Below are 27423 nucleotides of genomic sequence, written 5' to 3' on the forward strand. Positions count from 1 at the left end.
AAGGCAACTGGAATCACTCAACAGAGGAAAGTCCACTGGACCTGACGGGATACCAATTCGATTCTACACAGAGTACGCGAAAGAACTTGCCCCCTTCTAACAGCCGTGTACCGCAAGTCTCCAGCGGAACGGAAGGTTCCAAATGATTGGAAAAGAGCACAGGTAGTCCCAGTCTTCAAGAAGGGTCGTCGAGCAGATGCGCAAAACTATAGACCTATATCTCTGACATCGATCTGTTGTAGAATTTTAGAACATGTTTTTGGCTCGCGCATCATGTCATTTCTGGAAACCCAGAATCTACTCTGTAGGACTCAACATGGATTCCGGAAACAGCGATCGTGTGAGACTCAACTCGCTTTATTTGTTCATGAGACCCAGAAATGATTAGATACAGGCTCCCAGGTAGATGTCATTTTCCTTGACTTCCGGAAGGCGTTCGATACAGTTCCGCACTGTCGCCTGATAAACAAAGTAAGAGCCTACGTAATATCAGACCAGCTGTGTGGCTGGATTGAAGTGTTTTTAGCAAACAGAATACAGCATGTTGTTCTCAATGGAGAGACGTCTACAGACGTTAAAGTAACCTCTGGCGTGCCACAGGGGAGTGTTATGGGACCATTGCTTTTCACAATATATATAAATGACCTAGTAGATAGTGTCGGAAGTTCCATGCGGCTTTTCGCGGATGATGCTGTAGTATACATGGAAGTTGCAGCATTAGAAAATTGCAGCGAAATGCAGGAAGATCTGCAGCGGAGAGGCACTTGGTGCAGGGAGTGGCAACTGACCTTTAACATAGACAAATGTAATGTATTGCGAATACATAGAATGAAGGATCCTTTATTGTATGACTATATGACAGCAGAACAAACACTGGTAGCAGTTACTTCTGTAAAATATCTAGGAGTATGCGTGCGGAACGATTTGAAGTGGAATGATCATATAAAATTAATTGTTGGTATGGCGGGTGCCAGGTTGAGATTCATTGGGAGAGTCCTTAGAAAATATAGTCCATCAACAAAGGAGGTGGCTTACAAAACACTCGTTCGACCTATACTTGAGTATTGCTCATCAGTGTTGGATCCGTACCAGGTCGGGTTGACAGAGGAGATACAGAAGATCCAAAGAAGAGCGGCGCGTTTCGTCGCAGGGTTATTTGGTAAGCGTGATAGCGTTACGGAGATGTTTAGCAAACTCAAGTGGCAGACTCTGCAAGAGGGGTGCTCTGCATCGCGGTGTAGCTTGCTGTCCAGGTTTCGAGACGGTGCGTTTCTGGATGAGGTATCGAATATATTGCTTCCCCCTACTTACACCTCCCGAGGAGATCACGAATGTAAAATTAGAGATTCGAGCGCGGACGAAGGCTTTCCGGCAGTCGTTCTTCCCGCGAACCATACGCGACTGGAACAGGGAAGGGAGGTAGTGACAGAGGCACGTAAAGTGCCCTCCGCCACACACCGTTGGGTGGCTTGCGGAGTATAAATGTAGATGTAGATGTAGAACAATGAAAACAGTTCATTCGACCAGACGACACGTTTCCATTAGCCGACGGTCCAAATTCTATGATCCCGCGCCTACTGCAATCGTACGTAATTGGTAAGTCTTTGGATCAACATAGGAATTCCGCATTTGTGGCCCACATTGTCGCTACAATGACTACCCATTCGTTTCTGTTCCGCTTTTATATACACTACTGGCCATTAAAATTGCTACACCAAGAAGAAATGCATATGATTAACGGGTATTCGTTGGACAAATATATTATACTAGAACTGACATGTTTGGGTGCATAGATCCTGAGAAATCGGCACTCAGAACAACCACCTCTGGCCGTAATAACGGCCTTGATATGCCTGGGCATGAGTCAAACAGAGCTTGGATGGCGTATACAGGTACAGCTGCCCATGCAGCTTCGACACGATACCACAGTTCATCAAGAGTATTGTGACGAGCCAGTTGCTTTGGAACATTCTGGTGCTTTCTCGTGTAAACAGTTTTGTTATAATCAAAATTTTTGGTCAAGCTTGAGTTGTACATGTAAATGAGTAATATTTACATTTATGTGGATCAACTCGATGTCTTGTAAAGATCATTTCATTATATTGTAAGAAAAGAATAGGGAGAGCAGAAGTTTTATAAAACTGTACTAAATAAACCAGGATAGAAATGATAGAAGCCATAAAAAGCAGCGCTTTGGGACGTTTTATCATCATCGTGTGACTAGGGCCTCCTGTCGGATAGCTGAGTGGTCAGCGCGACAGACTGTCTATTCTAATGGCCCGGGTTAGATTCCCGGTTGGGTCGGAGATTTTCTCCGCCCAGGGACTGGGTGTTGTGTTGTCCTAATCATCATCATTTCATCGACGCGCAAGTCACCGAAGTGACGACAAATCGAAAGACTTGCACTAGGCGAGCGGTCTACCCAACGGGAGGCCCTCGTCACACGACATTATTATTATTATCATCATCATCATAACCATGTTAACAGCTTGATTCAGTTTAATTCCGTTATCCATAGACATTCTTGAATTGATTCTTGTATCGGTGCAACTATTATCGTTGACACGTTTGTAGAGTATACGCTACTATTATCGTAGACAAGATCGTCGAGTTGACACTAAAAATCACTTTCGTACATTTCTTCGGAGCTTATCATCGTTTCTTATCGACATAAGTGAAGTTATCCAATTGTTATGATTTCGTATAAGTGTCTTCGTTCGCTTAACTTCTTTCAGTCAATTTTAATTGCTGTAACTATTATCGTTGACAAGTTTGTCGAATAGTAATAATGCCTTGCCCGCGAGTACATCCGCATTGATCTCGAAGCCGCATGAATTTTGAAAAATCTTGAATCTTATTATCGGTGAGAAAAGCGGATAAAAAAAACTGAAGGTGAAGCTGTCGAAAGGGCGCTACGCTAAAGAATTTATATGTTTGTAAGCACAGATCTTTAATTTTCGTAATTTTTTCAAATACAACATGAGGCTGTACCCCTATCCAGGTCTGTTGGTATTTCATACTTCAAATATCGGTATCTGTGCTTTACAAACACATTAGTTTTTTACCATTGCGCCCTTTAGACAGGTTCACCTTCAGTTTTTTAAATACGTTTTTCTCACCGATAATAAACTTCAGGATTTTTCAAAATTCATGCGCGTTCGAGATCTGAGCGGGCGAAGTCGCGAGCAAGAACTAGAACCTTATGAATGTAAGGAACGTCGTTCCGAGATTAAAATTCGGAAACCTATATGCTGACACGAGAATTTCTTATAAAATAAAACTGCGGTAGGACTTCCTGCATATTTACAGTTTTTTAATGTGGTGTCTCAGACTAAAATAATATCCGATTATATAGTTCCATTTAAGTAATTGAATTCCTACGCTGTAATTGAATGACGTGCGATTGCAGCACTTTAATGAAACACGTTTATCAGTGGTCCACATCATTTTAAGATTAAGTGTGGCTATGCTTTCAGTGTGTAGTTAACAAGAACCGGTGAGTAGGGAGTTCGGGAACAGATCAACTAACAGAAGGCGTTAAAAAACTTACGTAATTTGTGTTTAATCAAATTTACTGCTCTTCATGAAAGGTGAACGAGAAAAACTCATGGCTTGTATACTGCAACATTAGGTATCAGTCTTTCTGTTGTTTATAAAAACTGAATGAGCTGTTCTGAAACATTTCAGAAGTGCGTGACAGTCGAGATTCTGGTTACGACCAAATGCTTTAACACACACTGTACACTTCACTTTTTAGCCTGATTCGTGTTCTATACGACAGCTTGGTGTTCAGAAGATAAACCGCGATATTGAATTCACGATTCAAACGTGAAATGTGTAACAGGAAATAGTTATTCACTCGATTTCCATGAAATAGAAGTCGTTAATCTCAACTGAAAAGTAACATATAACACATCTTTTACTAGTTAATCATTTCAGAAGACGGCGTTCTTTGTTCATTAAACATGAATGGTTAAAATCTGAGGGGAAAGGGGGGGGGGGGGGTCACGGTACACGCAAGTCTACAGTGGTTCTTAAATCTGCTGTCAGGGTCGGGATTGGAGCGTAACCTGTCACTGCAGTGAAGTGCAGACAGGATCACGTGATGTGGATTTCCGGCTACTATAGTTGGAGTCAAGAACGATGACGGTTGAGTTTAGGCTTGTTCTGTGCGCCTACGTCACGTGTTCTCCGACAGCCAATGAGCGTTCAGTAAGTAGCATTCTGCTGTGAATGCTGTAGTTGACGCGAGCGTGAACGTGGTAGTAGCGGGTTGATTAGTGGATTTAGGTTCCATTTGTTGCGAGTTTCCATGAAATAGAAGTCGTTAATCTCAGCTAAATAGTAACACATAACACATAAAATTGAAAAACAAGAGCACTGAAGATGCAAGAAAGATATACCGTAGGTTAAATAATGAACTGCGAAGAGAAACAGAGCAGGCTAGGAAAAAATGGTTTAAAGAGGAATGTGATGAAATTGAAGAACTGGACAGGAAGGGAAGATACGACTTACTATACAACAGAGTAAAAACTATGACATGGGAACAAGACAGAGCAGGAAGTGCTACTATGATCGTGATGATGTCTTCCAGAGATGGGAAGAATATCTAAAAGAGCTATATGACACAAATAGCAAACCGGAAACTCTGGAACTTGAATCACACAACAGTGTAAGTGATGACGAGAAAGGACCAACCATCATAATGGAAGAAGTATAGTCTGCCATAGCTGCAATGAAAAATGGCAAAGCGGTAGGTACAGATACGATACCGGGAGAAATATTAAAATGCTTGAACCAAGATGGAATAAGAGAAATATTGAGATTATGTAATAAAATATATGACAGTGGTGAATGGCCTGAGGACTTTCTGACAATAGTAATGATTCCGTTACCGAAAAACCAAGGAACCAAGAAATGCAGCGAGCACAGGACAATCAGCCTCATTTCACTTGCAGCCAAAGTGATGTTAAGAATAATTAATAAAAGACTTGAAAAAGTAATGGAGGAGAATCTTGGCGAGGAGCAGTTTGGCTTTAGACGGAATACGGGCACCAGAGATGCAATAGGGCTCCTACGAATCTTGGGAGAAAGGTTTATTGAAAAAGGAAGATACCTATTTATGTGCTTCATCGATCTAGAAAAGGCATTTGACAATGTGGTTTGTGACAAGCTGGCGACTATAATGAGGGAAAAGAGAGTGGACTGGAAAACCAGAAGACTTGTAAACTCATTACATCAAATGGCTCTGAGCACTATGGGACTCAACATCTGAGTCCCCCAGAACTTAGAACTACTTAAACCTAACTAACCTAAGGATATCACACACACCCATGCCCGAGGCAGGATTCGAACCTGCGGCCGTAGCAGTCCCGCGGTTCCGGACTGCAGCGCCAGAACCGCACGGCCACCGCGGCCGGCTTAAACTTATTATATCTTAATCAAAAAGTTTCAATTCAAGTGAGAGGAGAAAGTACAAACTGGATCGGACTAGGAAAAGGAGTAAGACAAGGATGCTGTCTATCACCTACTCTTTTCAACCTCTACTTGGAAAATATGAATGACCAATGCTCATTAGATGACAAAGGCGTAGAAATTGGAGGAATAAGAGTAGGGTGTTTGAGGTTTGCTGATGACATGGTCCTTCCTAGCCACAGGGGAAAAAGAATTACAGGATTTGGTGGACACCATTGAAACTAACGGAAAAAAATATGGAATGAAAATTAACACAAAAAAACAAAAGTATTGGCACTTGGAGGAAATAAGGAAATAAAAATTATGCTGAATGGAGAAATATTAGAACAGGTGCAAAATTTTAAGTATCTTGGAAGCAGGATAGACGCCGACTGGAAGTGCACCACAGAAATTGAAACAAGGATAGCAATGGCAAAAGAGGCATTTTATAAGAAAAGGAGAATTTTCTGCAGCGGTCTGGACAGAGAAATCAGGAAGAGACTCATAAAATGTCTTGTATGGAGTGTTCTTCTATATTTGCGCTGAAACATGGACTATGAGGAAGAAAGACAGAGAAAGGCTGGAGGCTTTTGAGATCTGGACATGGCGGAGGATGGAAAGAATAAGTTGGATGGACAGAGTAAAAAATGAAGAGGTACCGAGAAGAGTGGGAGAGAAAAGACAGTTACTAGATGTAATAAAGAGAAGAAAAAGAAATTGGATTGGGCATATATTAAGAAAGAATGACGGACTGATAAAAACAGTTTTAGAATGTTATGTAGAAGGGAAAAGGAAGCGAGGAAGGAAGAGATTCCAGATATTGGATGACACGATGGACGGTACAACATACAGCAGCCTTAAGAAGGAAGCAATGGATTGCAGAAAATTGAGAGGCAAAGGACCTGCTAATATAGCAGATAACTGATGATGATGATGATTGTTGCGAGTTCTCATCCCTGAGTGTGGCTGTAAGTGATAAATTCTGCATAAGAATTTTTTTTTTCCCCCAAGCGAAAAGCACGCGCATGTGCGTACTACTACTGTCGCTAGGAATCGTCAGCAATTTAATCCACGTCTGTGTCTCGACATGCGCGAACCGCCACCGTTCGTGGATCGGACTGCGGCGAGACACTCTCTACTTCTGACGAATGCCTAGCTCGCCACACGCCGTGGTTTCCATGTTGAGCCGGAGCACACGAAGAGGACCACTAAGCGTCTGTCGTGTGTAGTAGCGCTGCTCGCCAGCTGACGTTTCACCGGGTAACAGGTGCGCCTTTTTATCTACTCGGAACATATGAAAAGTGTGGGTCACTAACTATAACCTCCCACAAAGCGTACCATTCTTCTCTGCGGAAATGGAAAGAAAGAAGACGGACACGGCGGTTCAACGTCCCTTGGGACATAAGGGGAATACAATGTAATGACAAAGAAAGGCCATCCTGGACACAGGCACAGATACGTGGTTCGTTCCTGGGAGTGGCGTTTGGGAGAACACTGTTTAGTCTTGATTTGTGGTCATATTCATAATGTTTTACATCATCGACGGCTTTATCATGTGACATCTGCAACCCGTCCAATTTTTTATTATTAAAAAATTAAAAAAAAAATCAGCAGTTCACTGCTGTAGTCCTCGTAGATACGTGGTTTGCGCATCGGACTGCCTCGCGGAAGACCCAGTTCAGTTAGAAAGCATCGCTTGTGCAAAACTCGAGTTGCAATTTCTTGCACGATATTCTGCGAACCGTGAATGAAGCGCATTGACACAGTACTCCACTGCAAACTGTTAACGAAGCTCCGAGCGTACGGAACAGCTTCCCAAATGCGTGAGTGGCTCGCAGACTTCTTCACTAACAGAACCCAGGAAACTGTGTTCATCTCAGACGAGGGAATAGTTGGAAGTGCCCCAGGAAAGAATGATGGTAGGACTACTCTTGTCCTCTCCATACGGCGGCCCGCTGAAAAGTAAAGCCTCCGAATTTTGTTTGTGAAAACTTTTAAAGCTTTTTAAACAAAACAAACTTTATTAACATTTTACATTTTTACTCCTTATATGTTTTATGTCTGACTGGAGTGGCAAACATAAGTTGGAATTGGTAGCAGGACGTGACCGGGGTGTGACGGAAGATCTGATGGCCGAGAAAAGATTAGTCTCAAAGTAAGGCGCCAGCGATCAGGAAGATTACTTATCTTTATTCTCCACACTGAAGCAGGCACCGTCTATTGCTCTCATAACAAGTAGCTACGTAATTAAGTTCACAACACAATTCACAAATCCACAGTGCAATCCAAATGGTAACTAATTTCTAAGCCCAAGGTTGTCATGTAAGATCTATACAATGACACTTCGATATCAACACAGCTAGCGAGCAAGAGCGAGTGGCCGTGGAGTCAGGTCTGTGCTCCCGTTATACCTTGTGGCCATAGAGGGAGCTGCAGGCAAGAACTATTGAATGACGTGACGTCTTCAGCCGGAGATGACGCCATGAACCTCCGGCGGCCGCGACGTGAAGCTTAAGGCCGACCACCGCGCATGTGCGGCCGGGCTGAGCGACGGCAGGGCGCGCGTGATTCGGTTAGGTCCGCAGACATAGCAGTGTCTTCATATTTATTTCTCAACATAGCCACCCTGGCGATTAACACATTTCTCCCAACGAAAGACAGCTTCGCTGATACCGTCACTGTAGAATGTCTGACACAGTTGTCGGAGCCACAACCTCACCTCTGCTTGCACCGCTTCGTCACTATCAAAGTGAAGTCCTCGGTGGCGTTCTTTTGCAAACAGATGAAAATCGGTAGGAGCCAAGTCGGGATTATATGGAGGACGATCGATGACAGTGAACCCAAGTTGTTGGATAGCTGCAAATGTCGCAGCGCTCTTGCGTGGTCAGGCATCGTCATCCTGAAGGAGAGGGTGGTCCATTTGTGAACGAACTCTTCTGCAGTTAGAAACTCGATCATAGCACGTTCGTTTTTTCGCATCCACGCAGTTACCGTACACACCGCCTTATTACACAATACAATTCCGAGCCCTCTAGCGGCAGAGGGCTGCAACTTACTCAGCAAAGCGGTAAAATTGGCCGGATAATTTACAGGGTGGTCATTGATAGTGACCGGGCCAAATATCTGACGAAATAAGCATCAAACGAAAAAACTACAAAGAACGAAACTCGTCTAGATTGAAGGGGGAAACCAGATGGCGCTATGGTTGGGCCGCTGTATGGTGCTGCCATATGTCAAACGGATATCAACTGCGTTTTTTTAAAAATAGGAAACCCCATTTTTATTACATATTCGTGTAGTACGTAAAGAAATATGAATGTTTTAGTTGGACCACTTTTTTCGCTTTTTGGTAGATGGCGCTGTAATAGTCACAAACATATGGCTCACAATTTTAAACGAACAGTTGGTAACAGGTAGGGTTTTTAAATTAAAATACAGAACGTAGGTACGCTTGAACAATTTATTTCGTTTGTTGCAATGTGATACATGTCTCTTTGTGAACTTTCATTTCTGAGAAAGCATGCTGTTACAGCGTGATTACCTGTAAATACCACATTAATGCAATAAATGCTCAAAATGATGTGCGTCAACCTCAATGCATTTGGCAATACGTGTAACGTCATTCTTCTCAACAGCGAGTAGTTCGCCTTCCGTAATGTTCGCACATGCCTTGACAATGCGCTGACGCATGTTGTCATGCGTTGTCGGTGCATCACGATAGCAAATATCCTTCAACTATCCCCACAGTAAGAAATCCGGGGACGTCAGATCCGGTGAACGTGCGAGCCGGTGCTTCGACGACCAGTCCACCTGTCATGAAATATGCTATTCAATACCGATTCAACTGCACGCGAGCTATGTGGTGGACAGCCATCATGTTGGAAGTACATCGCCATTCTGTCATGCAGTGAAACATCTTGTAGTAACATCGGTAGAACATTACGTAGGAAGTCAGCATACATTGTTCCATTTAGATTGCCATCGATAAAATGGGGGCCAATTATCTTTCCTCCCATAATGCCGCACCATACATTAACCCGCCAAGGTCGCCGATGTTCCACTTATCGCAGCCATCGTGGATTTTCCGTTGCCCAATAGTGCATATTATGTCTGTTTATGTTACCGCTGTTGGTGAATGACGTTTCGTCGCTAAATAGAACGCGTGCAAAGAATCTGTCATCGTCCCGTAATTTCTCTTGTGACCAGTGGCAGAACTGTACACGAAGTTAAAAGTCGTCGCTATGCAATTCTTGGTGCATAGAAATATGGTACGGGTGCAATCGATGTTGATGTACCATTCTCAAAACCGACGTTTTTGAGATTCTCAATTCTCGCGCAATTTGTCTGCTACAGATGTGCGAATTAGCGGCGACAGCAGCTAAAACACCTCCTTGGGCATCATCATTTGTTGCTGGTCGTGGTTGACGTTTCACATGTGGCTGAACACTTCGTGTTTCCTTAAATAACGTAACTATCCGGCCAACGGTCCGGACACTTGGATGATGTCGTCCAGGATACCGTCAATTGGTAAACGGTCCATTTTAACACGGGTAATGTACCACGAAGCAAATACCGTCCGCACGGGCGGAATGTTACGTGATACCACGTACTTATACGTTTGTGACCATTACAGCGTCATCTATCACTAAGCGAAAAAAGTGGTCCAACTATAACATTCCTATTTCTTTACGTACTACACGAAAATGTAATAAAAAAATGAGGGTTCCTATTAAAAAAAAAAACGTAGTTCATATCCGTTTGACCTTTGGCAGCGCCATCTAGCGGGCCAACCATAGCGCCATCTGGTTTCCCTCTTCAAGCTAAACGAGTTTCGTTCTTTGTAGTTTTTTTCGTTTGATGTTTATTGCGTGAGATATTTAGCCCGGTCACTATCAATGGACCACCCTGTATATGCCATGTAATACCTCAAGCGATATTGACAAATGAATAAGAAAAATTCGAGACATCACTTTTCAGCGGGCCTCGTACACAAATGATCTGACAGATAGGATGAGCAGCAATCTGCGGCTGTTTGCTGTCGATGCTGCAGTAAACTGGAAAGTGTTGGCGTTGATCGACTGTAGGAGGATACAGGATGACTAGACAGAACTTCCATTTGGTGTGATGAATGGCAGCTTGCTCCACATGTAGAAGAATATAAGTTAATACAGATGAATAGGAAAAATAATCTTGCGATGTTCATGTACCGCTTGACACAGTAACGTTGACGTTAGGGCGCAACGTTGCAAAATGATATGAACTGGAACAAGCACGTTACGTCGGTAGTAGCCAAGGTGAATGGTCGATTTCGGCTTATTCGGAGAATTATTGGAAAATGTTGCTCATTTACAAAGGAGGCCATCTATAGATAATAGTTTCAAATGGTTCAAATGGCTCTGAGCACTATGGCACTTAACTGCTGAGGTCATCAGTCCCCTAGACCTTAGAACTACTTAAACCTAGCTAACCTAAGGACATCACACACATCCATGCCCGAGGCAGGATTCGAACCTGCGACCGTAGCGGTCGCGCGGTTCCAGACTGGAGCGCCTAGAACCGTTCGGCCACCCACGGCCGGCCATAATACACTCCTGGAAATTGAAATAAGAACACCGTGAATTCATTGTCCCAGGAAGGGGAAACTTTATTGATACATTCCTGGGGTCAGATACATCACATGATCACACTGACAGAACCACAGGCACATAGACACAGGCAACAGAGCATGCACAATGTCGGCACTAGTACAGTGTATATCCACCTTTCGCAGCAATGCAGGCTGCTATTCTCCCATGGAGACGATCGTAGAGATGCTGGATGTAGTCCTGTGGAACGGCTTGCCATGCCATTTCCACCTGGCGCCTCAGTTGGACCAGCGTTCGTGCTCGACGTGCAGACCGCGTGAGACGACGCTTCATCCAGTCCCAAACATGCTCAATGGGGGACAGATCCGGAGATCTTGCTGGCCAGGGTAGTTGACTTACACCTTCTAGAGCACGTTGGGTGGCACGGGATACATGCGGACGTGCATTGTCCTGTTGGAACAGCAAGTTCCCTTGCCAGTCTAGGAATGGTAGAACGATGGGTTCGATGACGGTTTGGATGTACCGTGCACTATTCAGTGTCCCCTCGACGATCACCAGTGGTGTACGGCCAGTGTAGGAGATCGCTCCCCACACCATGATGCCGGGTGTTGGCCCTGTGTGCCTCGGTCGTATGCAGTCCTGATTGTGGCGCTCACCTGCACGGCGCCAAACACGCATACGACCATCACTGGCACCAAGGCAGAAGCGACTCTCATCGCTGAAGACGACACGTCTCCATTCGTCCCTCCATTCACGCCTGTCGCGACACCACTGGAGGCGGGCTGCACGATGTTGGGGCGTGAGCGGAAGACGGCCTAACGGTGTGCGGGACCGTAGCCCAGCTTCATGGAGACGGTTGCGAATGGTCCTCGCCGATACCCCAGGAGCAACAGTGTCCCTAATTTGCTGGGAAGTGGCGGTGCGGTCCCCTACGGCACTGCGTAGGATCCTACGGTCTTGGCGTGCATCCGTGCGTCGCTGCGGTCCGGTCACAGGTCGACGGGCATGTGCACCTTCCGCCGACCACTGGCGACAACATCGATGTACTGTGGAGACCTCACGCCCCACGTGTTGAGCAATTCGGCGGTACGTCCACCCGGCCTCCCGCATGCCCACTATACGCCCTCGCTCAAAGTCCGTCAGCTGCACATACGGTTCACGTCCACGCTGTCGCGGCATGCTACCAGCGTTAAAGACTGCGATGGAGCTCCGTATGCCACGGCAAACTGGCTGACACTGACGGCGGCGGTGCACAAATGCTGCGCAGCTAGCGCCATTCGACGGCCAACACCGCGGTTCCTGGTGTGTCCGCTGTGCCGTGCGTGTGATCATTGCTTGTACAGCCCTCTCACAGTGTCCGGAGCAAGTATGGTGGGTCTGACACACCGGTGTCAATGTGTTCTTTTTTCCATTTCCAGGAGTGTAGTTTCGACAGTCTGTGATCGCTCATTGTTAAGTGAGCATTGGGCAACTGTGTTTTGTCTGCTCACTACGATTTCTGGTTTACCTGTGTTTAATATGAAAACGAAATAAATATCGTGTGGAATAAGAAAACGAAATAAATGTTGTGTGGAACAACGGTATTATTAGCTCAGCCACATACAGGGTGACAATTATTGAACTACATGAAAAAAAAAAAGTAAATTAGCGACAAACTACGGCGTGCGCACACTTTATTCAACATGTAAGCGTCACTACAGATATTGGGATCGCCAGTCATCACTGGCGATGATGTGGCACAGACGAATGGCGAAATTCTGCATGACCTGCTGAAGTGTCGGAACATCGATGCTGTCAGTGACCTCTTTAATGGCTGTTTCCAGTTCACCAATGGTTTTGAGGTTATTACTGTTCACCTTGTCCTTAGTATAGCCCCACAAAAGCGAGTCGCATGTGTTCAGGTGTGGAGAATATGGCGGCCAATTGAGGACCACGCCAGTAGCCTCTGGGTACCCCGGACCAGTATGCGGTCCCCAGAGTGCTCCTCCACGTCATCAAACACTCTCCTGCTTCAATGGGGTTGAGCTCCGTCTTGCACGAAACACATCTTGTAGAAATCAGGGTTGCTTTGGTATTGGGGATGAAATCATCTTCCAAAATCTTCACGTACCGTTCGGTATTCACCGTGCCATCGAGGAATATCGCACCGATTATTCCGTGACTGGGCATTCCACAGCACACAATCACCCGTTGAGGATGCAGAGAGTTCTCGATCAGGAAATGCGGATTCTAAGTCCCCCAAATGCGCCAAGTTTGCTTATTGATGAATCCATCCGAATGAAAGTGGGCTTCATTGCAAAACCAAACCATACTAATTCCCATCATGCCCCGCGGCCAACCGTTAGGAAGTTATGACAATCTTATTTCATATAGTTCAATAATTGCTACCCTGTAAGTCGAAATCTACCTTTTTTGTTGTTTTAACTTTCCTAGATTAATGTAAAAACAAACCAGCCTACAGTTGTCCGCGCTGTTGCAGACGCTGAGCGGCGATGGTGCGCCGGCTGGGCCCAGCGCACTACGTGGCGCCGTCGCCCGTGCACGGCCAGTCCGTCGCACATGCGCACTCGCACGGCCGCGCAGCCTCCACGGACGGCGAGGACAGCGCGCTGGGCGCCGCCCGGCCGCCCTCCGCCTTTTCCATCTCGGGCGGGCATCGGCCGCCTTCGGCCATCTCCGGCGCTGGTCGGCCGCCGGCGGGGCGCTCCGGCACTGCTCGGCCTTCTCCTCGGGCGCCCAGCTTGCTCTCCGACCCGGAGGGGTCCGACATCTACGTCACCAGCGCCGCCTACAGGGCGCCCTCAGAAATTAGGTAAGCAGGTGTCGCATCGGTGCCAGATAAATTACTCGTCACGGTAAATGGACGTAACGAAGAGACGTCGGCATTCAAAATCCGTCTCTCCATCCACCTCCTCCTCGTACCTGTTTCACTCCTACAGCACAAGTATTTTCTGCAAAGCACTCTGATGGCGGGCGGTACACCAGAAGTTGATTCTACTTCCGTCAATAACTCTGCGTCCAAGATAGTACGCAGCGTCTTCGTTACCAAAACCTCAATCAAGTTACAAATTTTGTTTGTTACTGCACACGCCGAGGTGCCAATAGTGATGGGATACCTCCCAACATCGTGTCGGATGTCCTTATGCCTGGTGCAGTGTAGCAGCTCGACTTCGCATGGACTCAGTAAGTCGCTGGAAGTCCCCTGCACAAATATTGAGGGATGCTGCCTCAATAGCAGTCCATAATTGCAAACGTGCACGAACTGACCTCAAAATTATGTTTCATAAATGTTCAATGCAATTAGTGTTACGCAGACTGAATCACCAAATAATTCGCTCAGATTGCCCAGAATGTTCTTCAGGCCAATTCCGAACAATTGTGGCCCTGTGACAAGGCGCTTTGTCATTTGTAAAAGGCTGCAAATGATCTTCAGGTAGCTGAAAATAACATTTCCAATCAATGATCGAGTCAGTTGGACCAGAGGACTCAGTCCATTCCATGTAAACACAGCCCAGACCATAATGGAGCCACTATCAGCTTGCACAGTGCCTTGTTGACAACAAGGGTCCGTGGCTTCATTGGGCCTATGCCACACTCGAACCCTCCTGTCAGCCCTTACCAACTGAGATTGAGACTCATCTAACAAGGCCACAGTCCGGTAGTTTGAGATCTAACCGATATGGTTAGAAGTGCTGTGGGCGATGGAAGTCTGTTTGCAAAAGCACTCGTGTCTGGTCATCTGCTGCAATAGCCCATTAATGCCAAATTTCGCTAGTGTCCTAATGGATATGTTCAATACATCCCACACTGATTTCTGCTGTTATTTCATGCAGTGTTACGTGGCTGTCAATGCTTACAGTTGTACGCAAACACCACTGCTCTCGGTTGCTAAGTGAAGGCCGTCGGCCACTGCATTGTCTGTGGTGATTGGTAATGCCTGAAATTTGGTATTCTCGGCACACACTTGTCACTGTGGATCTCAGAATATTGAATTCCCTAATGTTTTCCAAAATGGAACATCCCATGGGTGTTAAGTCCAACTACCATTCTGTGTTCAAAGTCTGTTAATTCCCAGTGTCCGGGAAACCTTTTCAGGTGAATCACGTGAGTCCAAATGACACCTCCACCAATGCACTGCCCTTTTATACCTTGTGTACACAGTACTAACACCATCTGTATATGTGCATATTGCTATCCCATTACTTTTGTCACCTCACTGTATGATCAGACTTTTTCCTCATTGGTGTGAGATCAGTTTACAGGCACTGTGTGTGCACTTCTGCTTCCCAGACTGCAAGAAGTGTTACAACAGAAGCAACTTCCCTGCCCCTCTCTTTATAGACAACCAGGGTGTGACTGAACAACACTCAAAGAAAGACACCACACACATCTTGGAAAAATTTTCTTACGATGCTTGAGATACAATCGTTAAGGGAGGAAACAACAATGTGCATATATACATCGTGCAGATGGTGCACATAAATGTGGGCAAATATCAGCCTGCACAGAGGGATACAAGCAGTAATTCTTTGCACAATCCATGTGAACGAAACATGAAGGAAATTTAATATATGGTTCAGTAAAATGTACCCTTTGCAATGCACTTCGTAGTGATTTGCGGACACAGATATGAACATGGATAAGCAGTGCATGGGAAGCAGGCGACATACAAGTGTTTCTTGTTTTGTGCCAAGCATCCACAAGAGCAGAAGTGACACATGGGGCTACAGAACACTTACATGTTGTGAGTACTCAAAATTAGAACTGAAACTATCTTCTGCAATTCCATGTAATTATACTGATACAAATTACAAATCAGCAAAATGAAGCAGTGTGTTCAACAACTGCCAGTACGATTTTGGACCATACAGTGCTGCTTATCAACTACCGTTAGTAATGAGTTGACATTAAGAAATAGTACACCAAAGTGTTGGACCCTGTCAATTCAGAATTAGAGTGTCCAGATTCCACGCTACAGTTCACACAAAGTATTGTATCCTTCGGGCTGGTTTTTTGTCATAGCTCACTGGATCTATACAGTAACGCTACAATCCTTCCTATGAGAGAGAGGCTCAAAATCTTTTCTGGCTGAAAAAGAAATCACAAGACAGGGCATAAAGAAAAGTTATTACATAGTCACATTACAAAGTAATACATTTAGGCCAGAGACTTTCTAATACTGTGAGTAAAATGTTTGTCCTGCAGTACAAAATAAGTTGCTGCTTCAGCTTCATTTTCATTCTCCGATATTAATCTTCGTTCACCAACTATTTGTTAAACTTGGGAAACAAAAATTGCCTACTAGAAGTAATTGTAACATCTGGATGATACAGAAGCTCTTTGAAGTGAAAAATATAAAAAGCACACATAGTGCTCGAAATGGTTGCCAATGTATTTTTTAGTTGAATCTAAGTAAATATGTTAAAAAAAAATTTAAGGATAAGACATCTGGCCCTGCTTATTCCATGTCCCTTTCTCCCTTTTCTTAGCTGCGCATTTTGATTATAATTTGGTACTTCTGTTTTTATTCCACTTCTTGACATTAAAAGATCAGAAAATAACTTCTTGAGAAACACTTCCAAACTTTTGTTAAAATTTACATTTGTTACATTATATGTGTATTACTTTATTGTTCTCCAAGATAACAATTATTTCCCCATCATCCACCATTGGGTAACAATTATTTCTCCATTATCCACCATTGGTTTAGCCATACCACTAACTACAGTTCTACATGTAGAAACACATAGAAACACCCAGGCCAAGATAGTCAACCATGTTTTTTATGAATATTGTGGATACTAACTTATTACAGTGTGGAGCATTTCAGTGAAAAGCTCAGCTACCAAAGGTCACTGTGACAGTATACTTTACGAGAAAATAAGTGAGAAACATATAGGTGGGGTTATTTTTTCTTTGTGTATTTGTTTAAAATGAATGTTTCCCATATTATTATTATAAGAATAAACACTGGCCATAACAAGACAAAAATGTCAAACACAGTTGTGATGCAGTTGTCAGGTATACTGATACATTTAGTGCTGATTTGTATCAGCCATTCTATACAGATTGTTTTGAGATTGTGCTGGCAGATGAGACAGGATTTGCACAGAGTGGAATAATAAATTACCGTAATAACCACATTCGGGCAAATGCAAATCGTTGAGCAATCAGTGATGCTAGGGGTCAGGTTCATTTTAATGTCAATTTGGGAGCAGAATTGTCTGTACAGACTCATAGGGCCATATAGTGCCCCAGACAAATTTGGAGACTGTTACTCTTAAAGAAAGACAACAGATCTGGTTTATGCGTCACTGGGCAACACATCCTTTTCTGTGTTTTGTACTAAAGTACCTAGCACAAAGATCTAATGCGTTATGGATTGGTCGAGGAAGTACTGTAGTGTGGCCTTCCTGTTCATCTGATCTTACTCCTATTGATTTCTGGCTGACATTAAAGGCATTGGTATAATCCACACCCACCTGTCTACAATATGCACACATTGCAGGACTGTGCATATCAAGCATGTGACTCAATATGAGGATGGTCAGGTGTGTACCCATTAGTTTGTAATTCTTAGAGACAAAGAACTGCAGAAGGTGTGAAATGGGTGGTAATCACAATGAGTGCCTCTTGTAGTGTTGTCAAACAGATAGCTATCATAGTACAGAATGGCCCATATCTTAAAGTATTTGCTTCTGAACACAAGTGTGTAGGACCTTTTCCTTTTTTGATCGGTAATATCTCCTAATATAATATTGTTACTTGGTTAATTATTGACCCTTGCATGAACTGAGATATTGAAGAAAGCGTTTTTTTTTATTTTTTTTATTGAAAAATATACAGTACTTTGAGTCTCTTTATGGAATAACTTTTTCTGTTATCAGCCATAATTTTCTTTTTAATTATGTTTTGTACAACACATTTAAGGAAATAATCCCCATTCTAAAGTGTGCTTTTTGGGTGGTTTTATGACATTTATTCACGATGTTATCAATGTGCGAAGTTCTGCATTCATCTGCTGTTGTATTTAGGTGTTCCTATTGTCCATATTTACATATACAAGAAAACCTAAAGACAACAGAACCATGCAGCACCTCACACATTGGAAACATCACGAATAAGTGGCATAGAGATACACAAAAATGGATGTCAAAATCGTAATCATTTCCATAAACATGTCACACAAAATATAAATAAAAAGAAAATTGTGACTGATAGCAGAAAAACTTATTTCTTAAGAAAAAGCGATTGTTTTTGGTCACAGGGGTTCACCAACCAATTCTAATGAATAAAATTAAAAAAGCTATACTTTTTAACAACATTTAAATACTCTCTGAAAGAAAAGTACAGTGATTAATGCTTGTTTCACTAACATCAAATATTTCACAAAAGTATCAGATAGCAAGATATGCATAACCTTCTACTATCATTGGAACATACCCATGCAGGCTCCTATGCAAATCTTTGTCACTACATGCAGCAAGTAGGTGATGCGAGGCTACTAAGATAAACTGTATTTCCTTTGGACCCTACTTTATACAACTGAGATACACAGTCAACTCTAGATTTTTTTTTAACTAGAATGATATGTAACATTTAATGTATTATTAGAGGATTAGGAAACTATTTCAAATACATAAATGTATTCTCATTTAATTATGCTGGGTTTAATGATGAAGCCTATGATGTTTACAGTGCAGTAGCAAATTCCGGCAATTTAGTCTTTCAATTTTAGCACATTTCACCTTGGCAAGAGGTTTCGATGCAAATACTAATAAGTGTTATATCATGGTTCTTATGATTCCAATTGCTTTCAAAGAGTGTTGAAAACAGTGCACCATTCCATAAAAAAGAACAACATACATGTTTAGTGTCTCAGGTGATACAAAAGTTGGTAGCATTAACCATGTATTAAAATCCTGTTCTCCTCTTTGTAACATCATTTGCCAGAATTTGATATTGTGAAGAAAGTGAAAGGGATATTAAATCGTGTGTGTGTGTGTGTGTGTGAGACACAGAGAGAGAGAGAGAGAGAGAGAGAGAGAGAGAGAGAGAGAGAGAGAGAGAGAGAGAGAGGGGGGGAGGGAGGGAGGGGGGGGGGGAGTATTATTTGCCATAATTATCAGTGTTAGAAAATTAGCAGTAGTGATGATTTGTTGTTAATAAACATTAGAGAAATAGTCTGTAGTAGCAGCTTCCACAGGTTAATGTATAGCTTCACTCGTTCCCCATCCCATAAAGCTCTTCTCTGTGGTATGTTAAAGAATCAAGTTCTCAAATTAAATCTACACCTCATCAGTGCGATGTCCTTCTGTATATGTTCTTCATTGCAGCCGTGGATCACGCTACAGCCGGACCCCATCCCGCCTCTCCCGGCCAGCCTCAGAGCTGTCACGATCAACGGTGAAGACGTCACGCACTCAGCAGTCACGGGCGTCCCGCGTGTCGCGGCGCGGTGGGCTCGTCGTGGAGACGATGGCAGCACCCAACCCATTCTGCCCCAACACACGTGGCATGTGCTGCCTCATGCTGCTAATCAACCTTGGACTGATACTCGTCACCCTTGGCTTCACAGTAGTTATACAGTTCTTTGAACCACTGTTTGTGTGGTGAGTATTTAGAGAAGTTATGAAGTCAAGTTGCACCTGTTTTCATACTTTCACTACCCAGTATCAAGGTCTGTCACAGTAGTTCTGAAAGAGTGTCACAGTTAAAAGATGAAAACTTTTGCAGCCAGAAAAGTCATGCCTAATTTGGTCCTCATGCAGGTTGGCCTACATATAAAGTGCACCAATCACAAATGACATTGTCTTGTATCATTCCATTGTTGTTTTAAAATTAGAAGCCCTTACCTATCCTTTCATTATTGCTTCAGTTAATGAAGTGATAACTTGTGCTGTCATATGTGCAAGTGAGCAGCAGTGCTACAAAATAAACAGTAAACGAGGTGAGAAAAAATTTACAGTCTGTGCAAGAATATGACCCAGATTCTGAGCTAGCAGCACAATCCCACAATGAGACAGTTATCTATGAGATCATTAGTAATCAAATAAGTTGTTTGTAGGGATCTGATGCAACTGCACTACTTAATGTTTTGAGTGTGTCAGTACTGTGGGACTTTATGCGGCAACAGAGCAATATAATTTAAGTTTATTTTATTATTGTTTAATTAAACAGTCATTTACCTCATATAGTGTTAAGTTTACTATCATTGTTTAGCTAAACTAAGATACAACGGTAAGTTTACTCATACATGTTTACCTTGGCTACATAAAGACATCTATTCATTATATGTGTACAAAGTACACCCACTCGTGTTATGAAAAACGGGGCACCTGCTCAACAGTTAATGAGCACAATGGACAAAAAATTAATCACCATGAGGAGACATCACACTAATACTGTGTAACACCATCTGTAGGTTTGATAATGCCTGCAAGTCAGTGAGGGAGAGAGTCTACATGCTTCCTCAGGTTTGTCATTTTCAAATAGAGCCACTTATTTATGATTACATCCTGTAGATCTATCAGATTGCATGGATGTTGACTGCTAGGTTTTGTGAGATTCTGATTAGTTGATTTCCTAGGACAGTCAAAATGTCTCTCGTATTCATCAAACCAGGAATGTATGCATGCGGTCCTGTGAACACAGCCGTTGTCGCTTTAGAAGGCAGGAGTGTCCACAGCATATGCATCACAAAGATGTAGAAGAAAGGGAACATTTTATCACTTGACTGTTGAAATAAGCATCCTGGTTCATGTCCATAGTGAATGGGTTCAACGTATGGTGCCAAAAACATCACAGAGCTAATACTAGCCTCAATAACATCCTCCACAAACTGTAGTTTAAATGCCTCAGTGGGCAGCCAGTGCACTTGGCGAGTTGCGCCAGAGCCAAAACTGACTTGTCAGACCACACTATGCCTCCTGCCAGCTTCTGTCCAGTTTATATTCATTGGCCTATTGAAAATGTGCAGCTTTATGTGGTGCTATGAGTATTGGGCTTTTGAGAGATGCCTGGGGTGAAATACCGATTGCAAGCAGTATTTTTTGAAGTGTTTGCTCCAAAATTGGCACAGATGTATCTGAATTCGTTGGCAACAGTAATTCTTGTCAGGTTTAAAATCAGTTGTCTTGACAAGGCGTGAAACTCATCTCTGGTCCTGCCGGTTAGGCTCTTTTTACCACCACTGATCTTAAACTGCGTTATACAGCTACGAGGAGTAAACCATTCCTTGTAGATACATTGGACAGTTCACTTTGATACACCAACAAATTAAGCAACTTCATTCTCGGTGTGGTCTTGGGAACATTGAAATGCAATAATTTATTTTTGGAATTGTGTCATTTCACCATATTGCCCAGTCTTACTGCACCAATTCCATACTACTGACTAGTACATACACTGCCTGCCAAAACATGTGAAGGACGCATAAGGAAAGGAGGAAGTGAATGAAAATTCATGAGTGGAGACGATATGTGATGTTATTTCAGCAATTACTAAATTGAGTCAAACGAATGAAGAAATTGGCAGTATGAGTCCACATACCGGTATGATGTTGCTCACCTATGTGTACACACTGATTCGGTTAGGGACGGTTTCATAATGCCATTGTATCCTCTCCTGAGGCAAGCTAGTCCACACCTGTCGAAAAAGGTCCTTGATGTCCTGGAACTGATGTCTGATTGGTTCCATACATTCTATCGGGGACAGACCAGGAGATCTTGCTGGTCACAGAATACCTCGACATTGTGCAGATAGTTAATGATGATGTGTCGTGTTTGGATGAGCATTGTCCTGTTGAATCATGGCATCACAATACTGTTGCACAAGAGGTAACTCATGAGGACACAGGACTTCTGTAACTTCCCTCAGTCTCTTCCAGCTGTAGCCTGAAGTCATACTGGTGGCTCCACACACAATAATTCCATGAGTAACACTGCTGTTCCTCTCTAAAACTTTGAAGGATTGGGACCTCTCTCCAGGTCACCGTCATACTCACCAACAGTGGTCATGTGGAGTAATGCAGAACTGCGATTCATAGCTGAACACAATTAATCTTAATCATCAGCAGTACATGCATCCTGATCACGGACCAAGAGAGGTGGCACGATGATTAGCACAGTGGACTCGTATTCAGGAGGACGATGGTTCAAACCTGTGTCCGCTCATCTTGATTCAGATTTTCCCTGATTTCCCTAAATCATTTCAGACAAATGCCAGGATGGTTCCTTAGAAAGGGGATGGCCGACTTCCTCCCCCGTCCTACCCTAATGCTATGGGACTGATGACCTTGATGTTTGGTCCCCTCCCCCAAATCAACCAGCCAACCTGATCATGACACCACTCCAAATGCAGCCATTCGTGTTGTGGTGTTAGTGGTAGGCTAGACATAGGATGGTATTTATTACTCTGGCTGCTGCCAGTCTTCAACCAATATTTCTGTATGACAAAGGATGTTGCAGGGAGTCCATTACTTGTTCTCAGATGGAAAGTGCATACATGACTGGGTTACACTGTGCTTGGTGCACAATATGGCAATAAATCTATTACAGTGGTCAGACTGTATCAACCAGAACCTTGATGATGAGTATGCCTGCCATCACATGGCCATGCAGTCTGTCATTGGGCCGCTGTCACATCCAAATGCCCCATTGGATACTGCATGATTCAACTGGGAGTCCAAATAAAGATCCACAATAAGGGTCCCCTCAAACCTTGTCAGATGCTGATAATGTCATCTCACACGAGTACAGGCATCTCTGTTTCCTTCACAGTAATCACTCAACACCTTACAACGTTCATGCCTGTTGTGTACCCTGCCAGGTAACAACACTAAACACAAACAACACTAATGCACTCTGGTGTCCATTCTACCTGTCAGAGGATTGCAACTTCTAATCATTTATGTACCAGCCGAGGGTTTGTACTAGTTGAAATTTTGTTGACATCTGTCTTCTGGATGCTTCACTTTTTTTGTCAGGCAGTGAACATAACAATTGATTGCCATGATGTAAGTCAGCAATTGAATGTTGCATGACAACTCAAAATATGAAATGTATTCACAGTTGCGAATACAAACAACAACATGCATGTTCAAAGGAACACTGCATCATGCTTCTTAACAACACGGGCACCGCAATATTGTACTGACCACTTAATACCAGTTCTACACCAACCTCAACACTCCACTGACCAGTGTGTTCTTTGATTGAAGTGAGCTCATTACGGACAGTTGTGGAGAGATTGAACGAATTTCTCTCTGTTACAACATTCTCCCCCACTTAAAGATGTCCAACACAGTGGATGCAAAATGCTGGGTTCCTACAATGAGTTCATTCCACCACAGTGCAACAGCCCAAATATTTTAGTAAGTGTGATATCACAGTTAATAACATTTGTTTCACAAACACAGAGTTAGGGATGAACGTGCAATTCTGAAGAAAGATTATTTATTTTTCAACCTAGTTCTCTATCCAGAAAACAGCCTTTTCCTGAAGTGCCAGCCACCTATTTTCTAAGCCCTCCAAAAAATAAGAGTGCTCAAGTTCTCTAAATTCCACCTATGCCGTAAACTTAGCCTTAATCAAACAGATTTGTTTGACCTGTGAGCCATTTCTTGCAGTGATTGTGCTGGCCGAATATGGAGGATGAAACAACTACGAGGGTTGGAACTTAAATAGTGGCAACTATTTATTCACAACCAATACAAAAGAGTTACATGTTTGCACCTGTTACTGTTCTTCAAAGTAGCCACCAGCATTGTGTAGAACCCGTTGCCAGCAATGCGGAAGGTGTAGTATACCGTTAGCACAGCCTGTTCTGTTGATGGTGCGAATGGAGTGGTCTACTGCCTGTCGAATCTCTTTACATTTCTCAAGCGAATGCCACGAAGTGGTTCCTTCATCTTCGGAATCAAATCAAAGTCACAAGGACTTAAGTCCAGGGAGCACAGTGGATGGTGCAGTACTTCCCAGCCCCATTGACTGAACAGAGCAGTCACAGCTTGCTCTGTATGTGCCCGTGGATTGTCGTGCAAAATGATGGGTTGCGCAGAAAGTGTCGCTGCTTCTTTCGCAAAGCTGGTCGCAGATGATGCTCCAAAAATGAACAGTAATACTGTGCTTTGATAGTCTGCAGTGGAGGAACGTAATGCATTAGGATAATCACAGTCTTACACGAGAATCACCATAACTTTAGACCACTCCATTCGCACCATCAACATAACAGGCTCTGCTAACGGTATACTATGCCTTCCACATTGCTGGCAATGGGTTCTACACAACGCTGCTGACTACTTTGAAGGACAATAACAGGTGCAAACATGTAACTTTTTTGTATCGGTTGTGAATAAATAGTTGCCGCTATTTAAGTTCCAACCCTCGTATTTATGAACTTCTGCTGAAACAACTCCTAAGGAACATGCTGGTATGTTCTCATATCGAAACAGCACCTTCTTTTCCAGCAGCTTCCTGTAATTCCTTGTTGAATTAGTCTAACATTTCACTGTAGTGTTGTCCAGTAGTAATTCTCATTTCAAGTCTTTTGCATCCCAGAAACTCATCACAATAATTTTCCCAGTCCACGGGGTCCTCTTCGGCTTCTTTGGAGCAGATTCATAAGATGCAATCACACATTTTGACTATTGATGATTTTGACAATATAATGCTAGAATTATGTCTCATTGACACAAAAAGTTCTTCAAACCTCATTTAAATTGCTCCTAACACAGCTTCGAAGTTGGAAGCCACACCTGCTCATAGTACAATGTTAGCTATGATGGCATTTATGAGGCTGTTTCTTATCTCAAACTTAAGCGAAAAATTTATTGCCATTCCCGTTGACACATGTTTGTACTCTACTACTCCTTGCACTTTTGTTCATCAATCAGCAAGTAACAAGCAGTGGCTACTTCAATGTTGCATTCAATAACCACATCTGCTGGTCTTGAGGGGTGATCCAGATTGAAAAATTTACGTCCAACAACATTTAAATTCCTAGAACCAAAGTCTAACTTTTCATTAATGCAGAGCTTTTGGGTGTGACGTAATACTGAGTAATGAAGATGCCACAAGACTTGAAGCACCATATTGTTACTGCCCAAAACATTTTGTACTTTGCATTTCTTCTTCCCCACATACAGTTTGTGCCTTACTTAAGTCGATCATTTTCGTATACGTATAATTCATTACCTGCAGTGGATTCTGAGTGATGGGAATGTTCTGTTACTCGCATGTCTTCTTCCCAACACGTAGTACATGCCAATCTGGTCATTATTACATTCCTCCTATTTATTAATCCTCAGTGGGCCAAGTTAGTACTGGCTTGAGTGCCGAATACATTAAGTCATTCGCCATATGCAGCTTGGGCTGAATCTGCATTGTTCATAAACTTCCACTTCATTTCTCCCAGATATATTTCACATGTTATGCTGTTTCACTCAGTATGGTTTCTGCCATATGGCAAATTGCAGGCTTAACCATTTTCCATGGCATTAAATGGGCATTTCCCCAAGCTACGGCAAGTGGCTTGAATGCACCAGCTAGCAGTTGCCAACTTTACATCACTGCTAATTGCCACTGCAGAGCGGGCACAACTATTGTGTGTGTCTGTAGTGTACGATGTGTGGCCAGGGGGGAAGGGGGTGCTACTCGTGTTCTTTATTGCATGTAGGGTGTTTTTGTGTGAAAAATGATGTTGAAATAGACAAAGGGAAATCAATTACTTTGGTACACAAAGGCCTATTCTATGAGACAAATGGGACAAGACTACAGACACAAAGATTGCAATGCCACAATGAATGCCTCGAGGGAAGGTAAGTATGCATTGAACTTTATGAACAATTTAAGGCCTTAGACACAGGGAATTATGCATACAGCGAGTTGTGCAATAAAAGATTTCAGATAGGGTACTTTCATCAGAGTCCAAATGAAAGTACTGATTTTAACATTAAGCTCTTGCCAGGTCATAATGACGTCATTTTTTATGCGAGTTGCAAGAAAAGCAGTCTTTCTGGAAAGAATGAGTACCACAGCATGACACACATAAAGTACACTAACTAAAAACTCGAGAACCTGAGGCAGCCTTATCATTGATCCGTAACGAAACATCATGTCCCCTTACTCTGAACACATACAGATATGAGTGTTTTTCCAAGATGAAAAACTTTTTCAAACCTTCAGATACATTTTGTATATCATAACATACTGTCAAAATGCAACGAACAGTCAGTTACGCGGCATCATTCTATGTTTGTGACTCAAATGCTCATGCTTGACTAATGGTGAGATAAACAATGATAAGATAAGGCATTCATTGTGAAGTTATCCTATCATCTGTGAAAAATTCAATTTTTTAGCAAATACTTCTTTTAAAATAGTGTGAGAAATATTCTGGTGCAAAACATTATGTGAAATGAAAAACCAAAATTTTACTTCTTCATATGAAAATTAATAGATGTTTTAAAAAGCTATCTCCAGTATCAGATTGGTATACTTTCATTTACATACAAATATTTTTATAGCAAAGACACGGGATGCTTCTAGCTTTTGGATCTGTCACTTAGACAGAATGTTTGAAGTGTCAGCATTAAATGTGGCACAAAGAAGTTTACTGAATGGTGGAAACCGTATTGTGTGAAACAGGCCCTTCTGCTGTGGATACAAACACTGTATGTGGAAGTGAGTGACATGTGTGAAGTGTATGTCACCAACATAATTAGTTCGATGTGCTCACATTTCTTGCAAAGTGTCAGTTCTATTGTACAGTTAAATTATGATCTGAACTGAATGGAGAGTTCTATTGTATGAGTCATTATACTATCAATATTAGTTTATGTCAACAATAATGTACTAACTTTTCTCATTGGATACCTAATGCAATCTTTATGCAGTGGAAAAGAAGCAAATGGTATGACTTTTTCACAGAAGAGTCAAGAAATAAAACAAAATGTGATTTGTGTCAACAACCATACTCAGACAGAAGAGAGTCCAGAGCAAGTTTCAAACAGATATTTATACAGAATAACATTTAGTAATTAAACTAAAAAATATTTTGTAACATCTACCAGTCTCAGCAACACCGAATACATATAGTACGAAATTTAGTCGTTCCTTTACAGCCTTAACTGATGGTGAAGGTTCAGCGTAAACAGCCTACAGTTTCACTTTTACCTCATCATTCAATTTCCCACCCAATCATGTCACTGAATGATACTGTAATGGCTGCTAAATCCATCTTGACTTTCAAATCTGTGTCACTTTTGTTTTAGCTTAGTTTGTTGCACAGCAACATATGATGGTAACACCGGTTTGTGTTAGATGTGACATATGTTGAAAAACATGGGTACTTGTGGAACCCCCCCTTGTATTGATTATAATTT

At 42.7% G+C, this 27423-nt stretch overlaps 1 protein-coding gene across 1 annotated transcript in view; it reads left to right on the forward strand.

Annotated features, from left to right (window-relative positions):
- The window catches only part of LOC124605427, a 139052-nt gene that overhangs the window by 111109 nt on the left and 520 nt on the right, over window positions 1-27423 (forward strand). The window contains exons 2-3 of the mRNA XM_047137086.1: window positions 13519-13851; window positions 19376-19651. Of these exons, the coding sequence (XP_046993042.1) occupies window positions 13532-13851; window positions 19376-19651 (596 nt within the window). The 5' untranslated portion in view covers window positions 13519-13531. The remainder of the gene's footprint in view (window positions 1-13518; window positions 13852-19375; window positions 19652-27423) is intronic.

The sequence above is a fragment of the Schistocerca americana genome, chromosome 3 (genome assembly GCF_021461395.2).
Source record: "Schistocerca americana isolate TAMUIC-IGC-003095 chromosome 3, iqSchAmer2.1, whole genome shotgun sequence".
Classification (NCBI taxonomy): domain Eukaryota; kingdom Metazoa; phylum Arthropoda; class Insecta; order Orthoptera; family Acrididae; genus Schistocerca; species Schistocerca americana.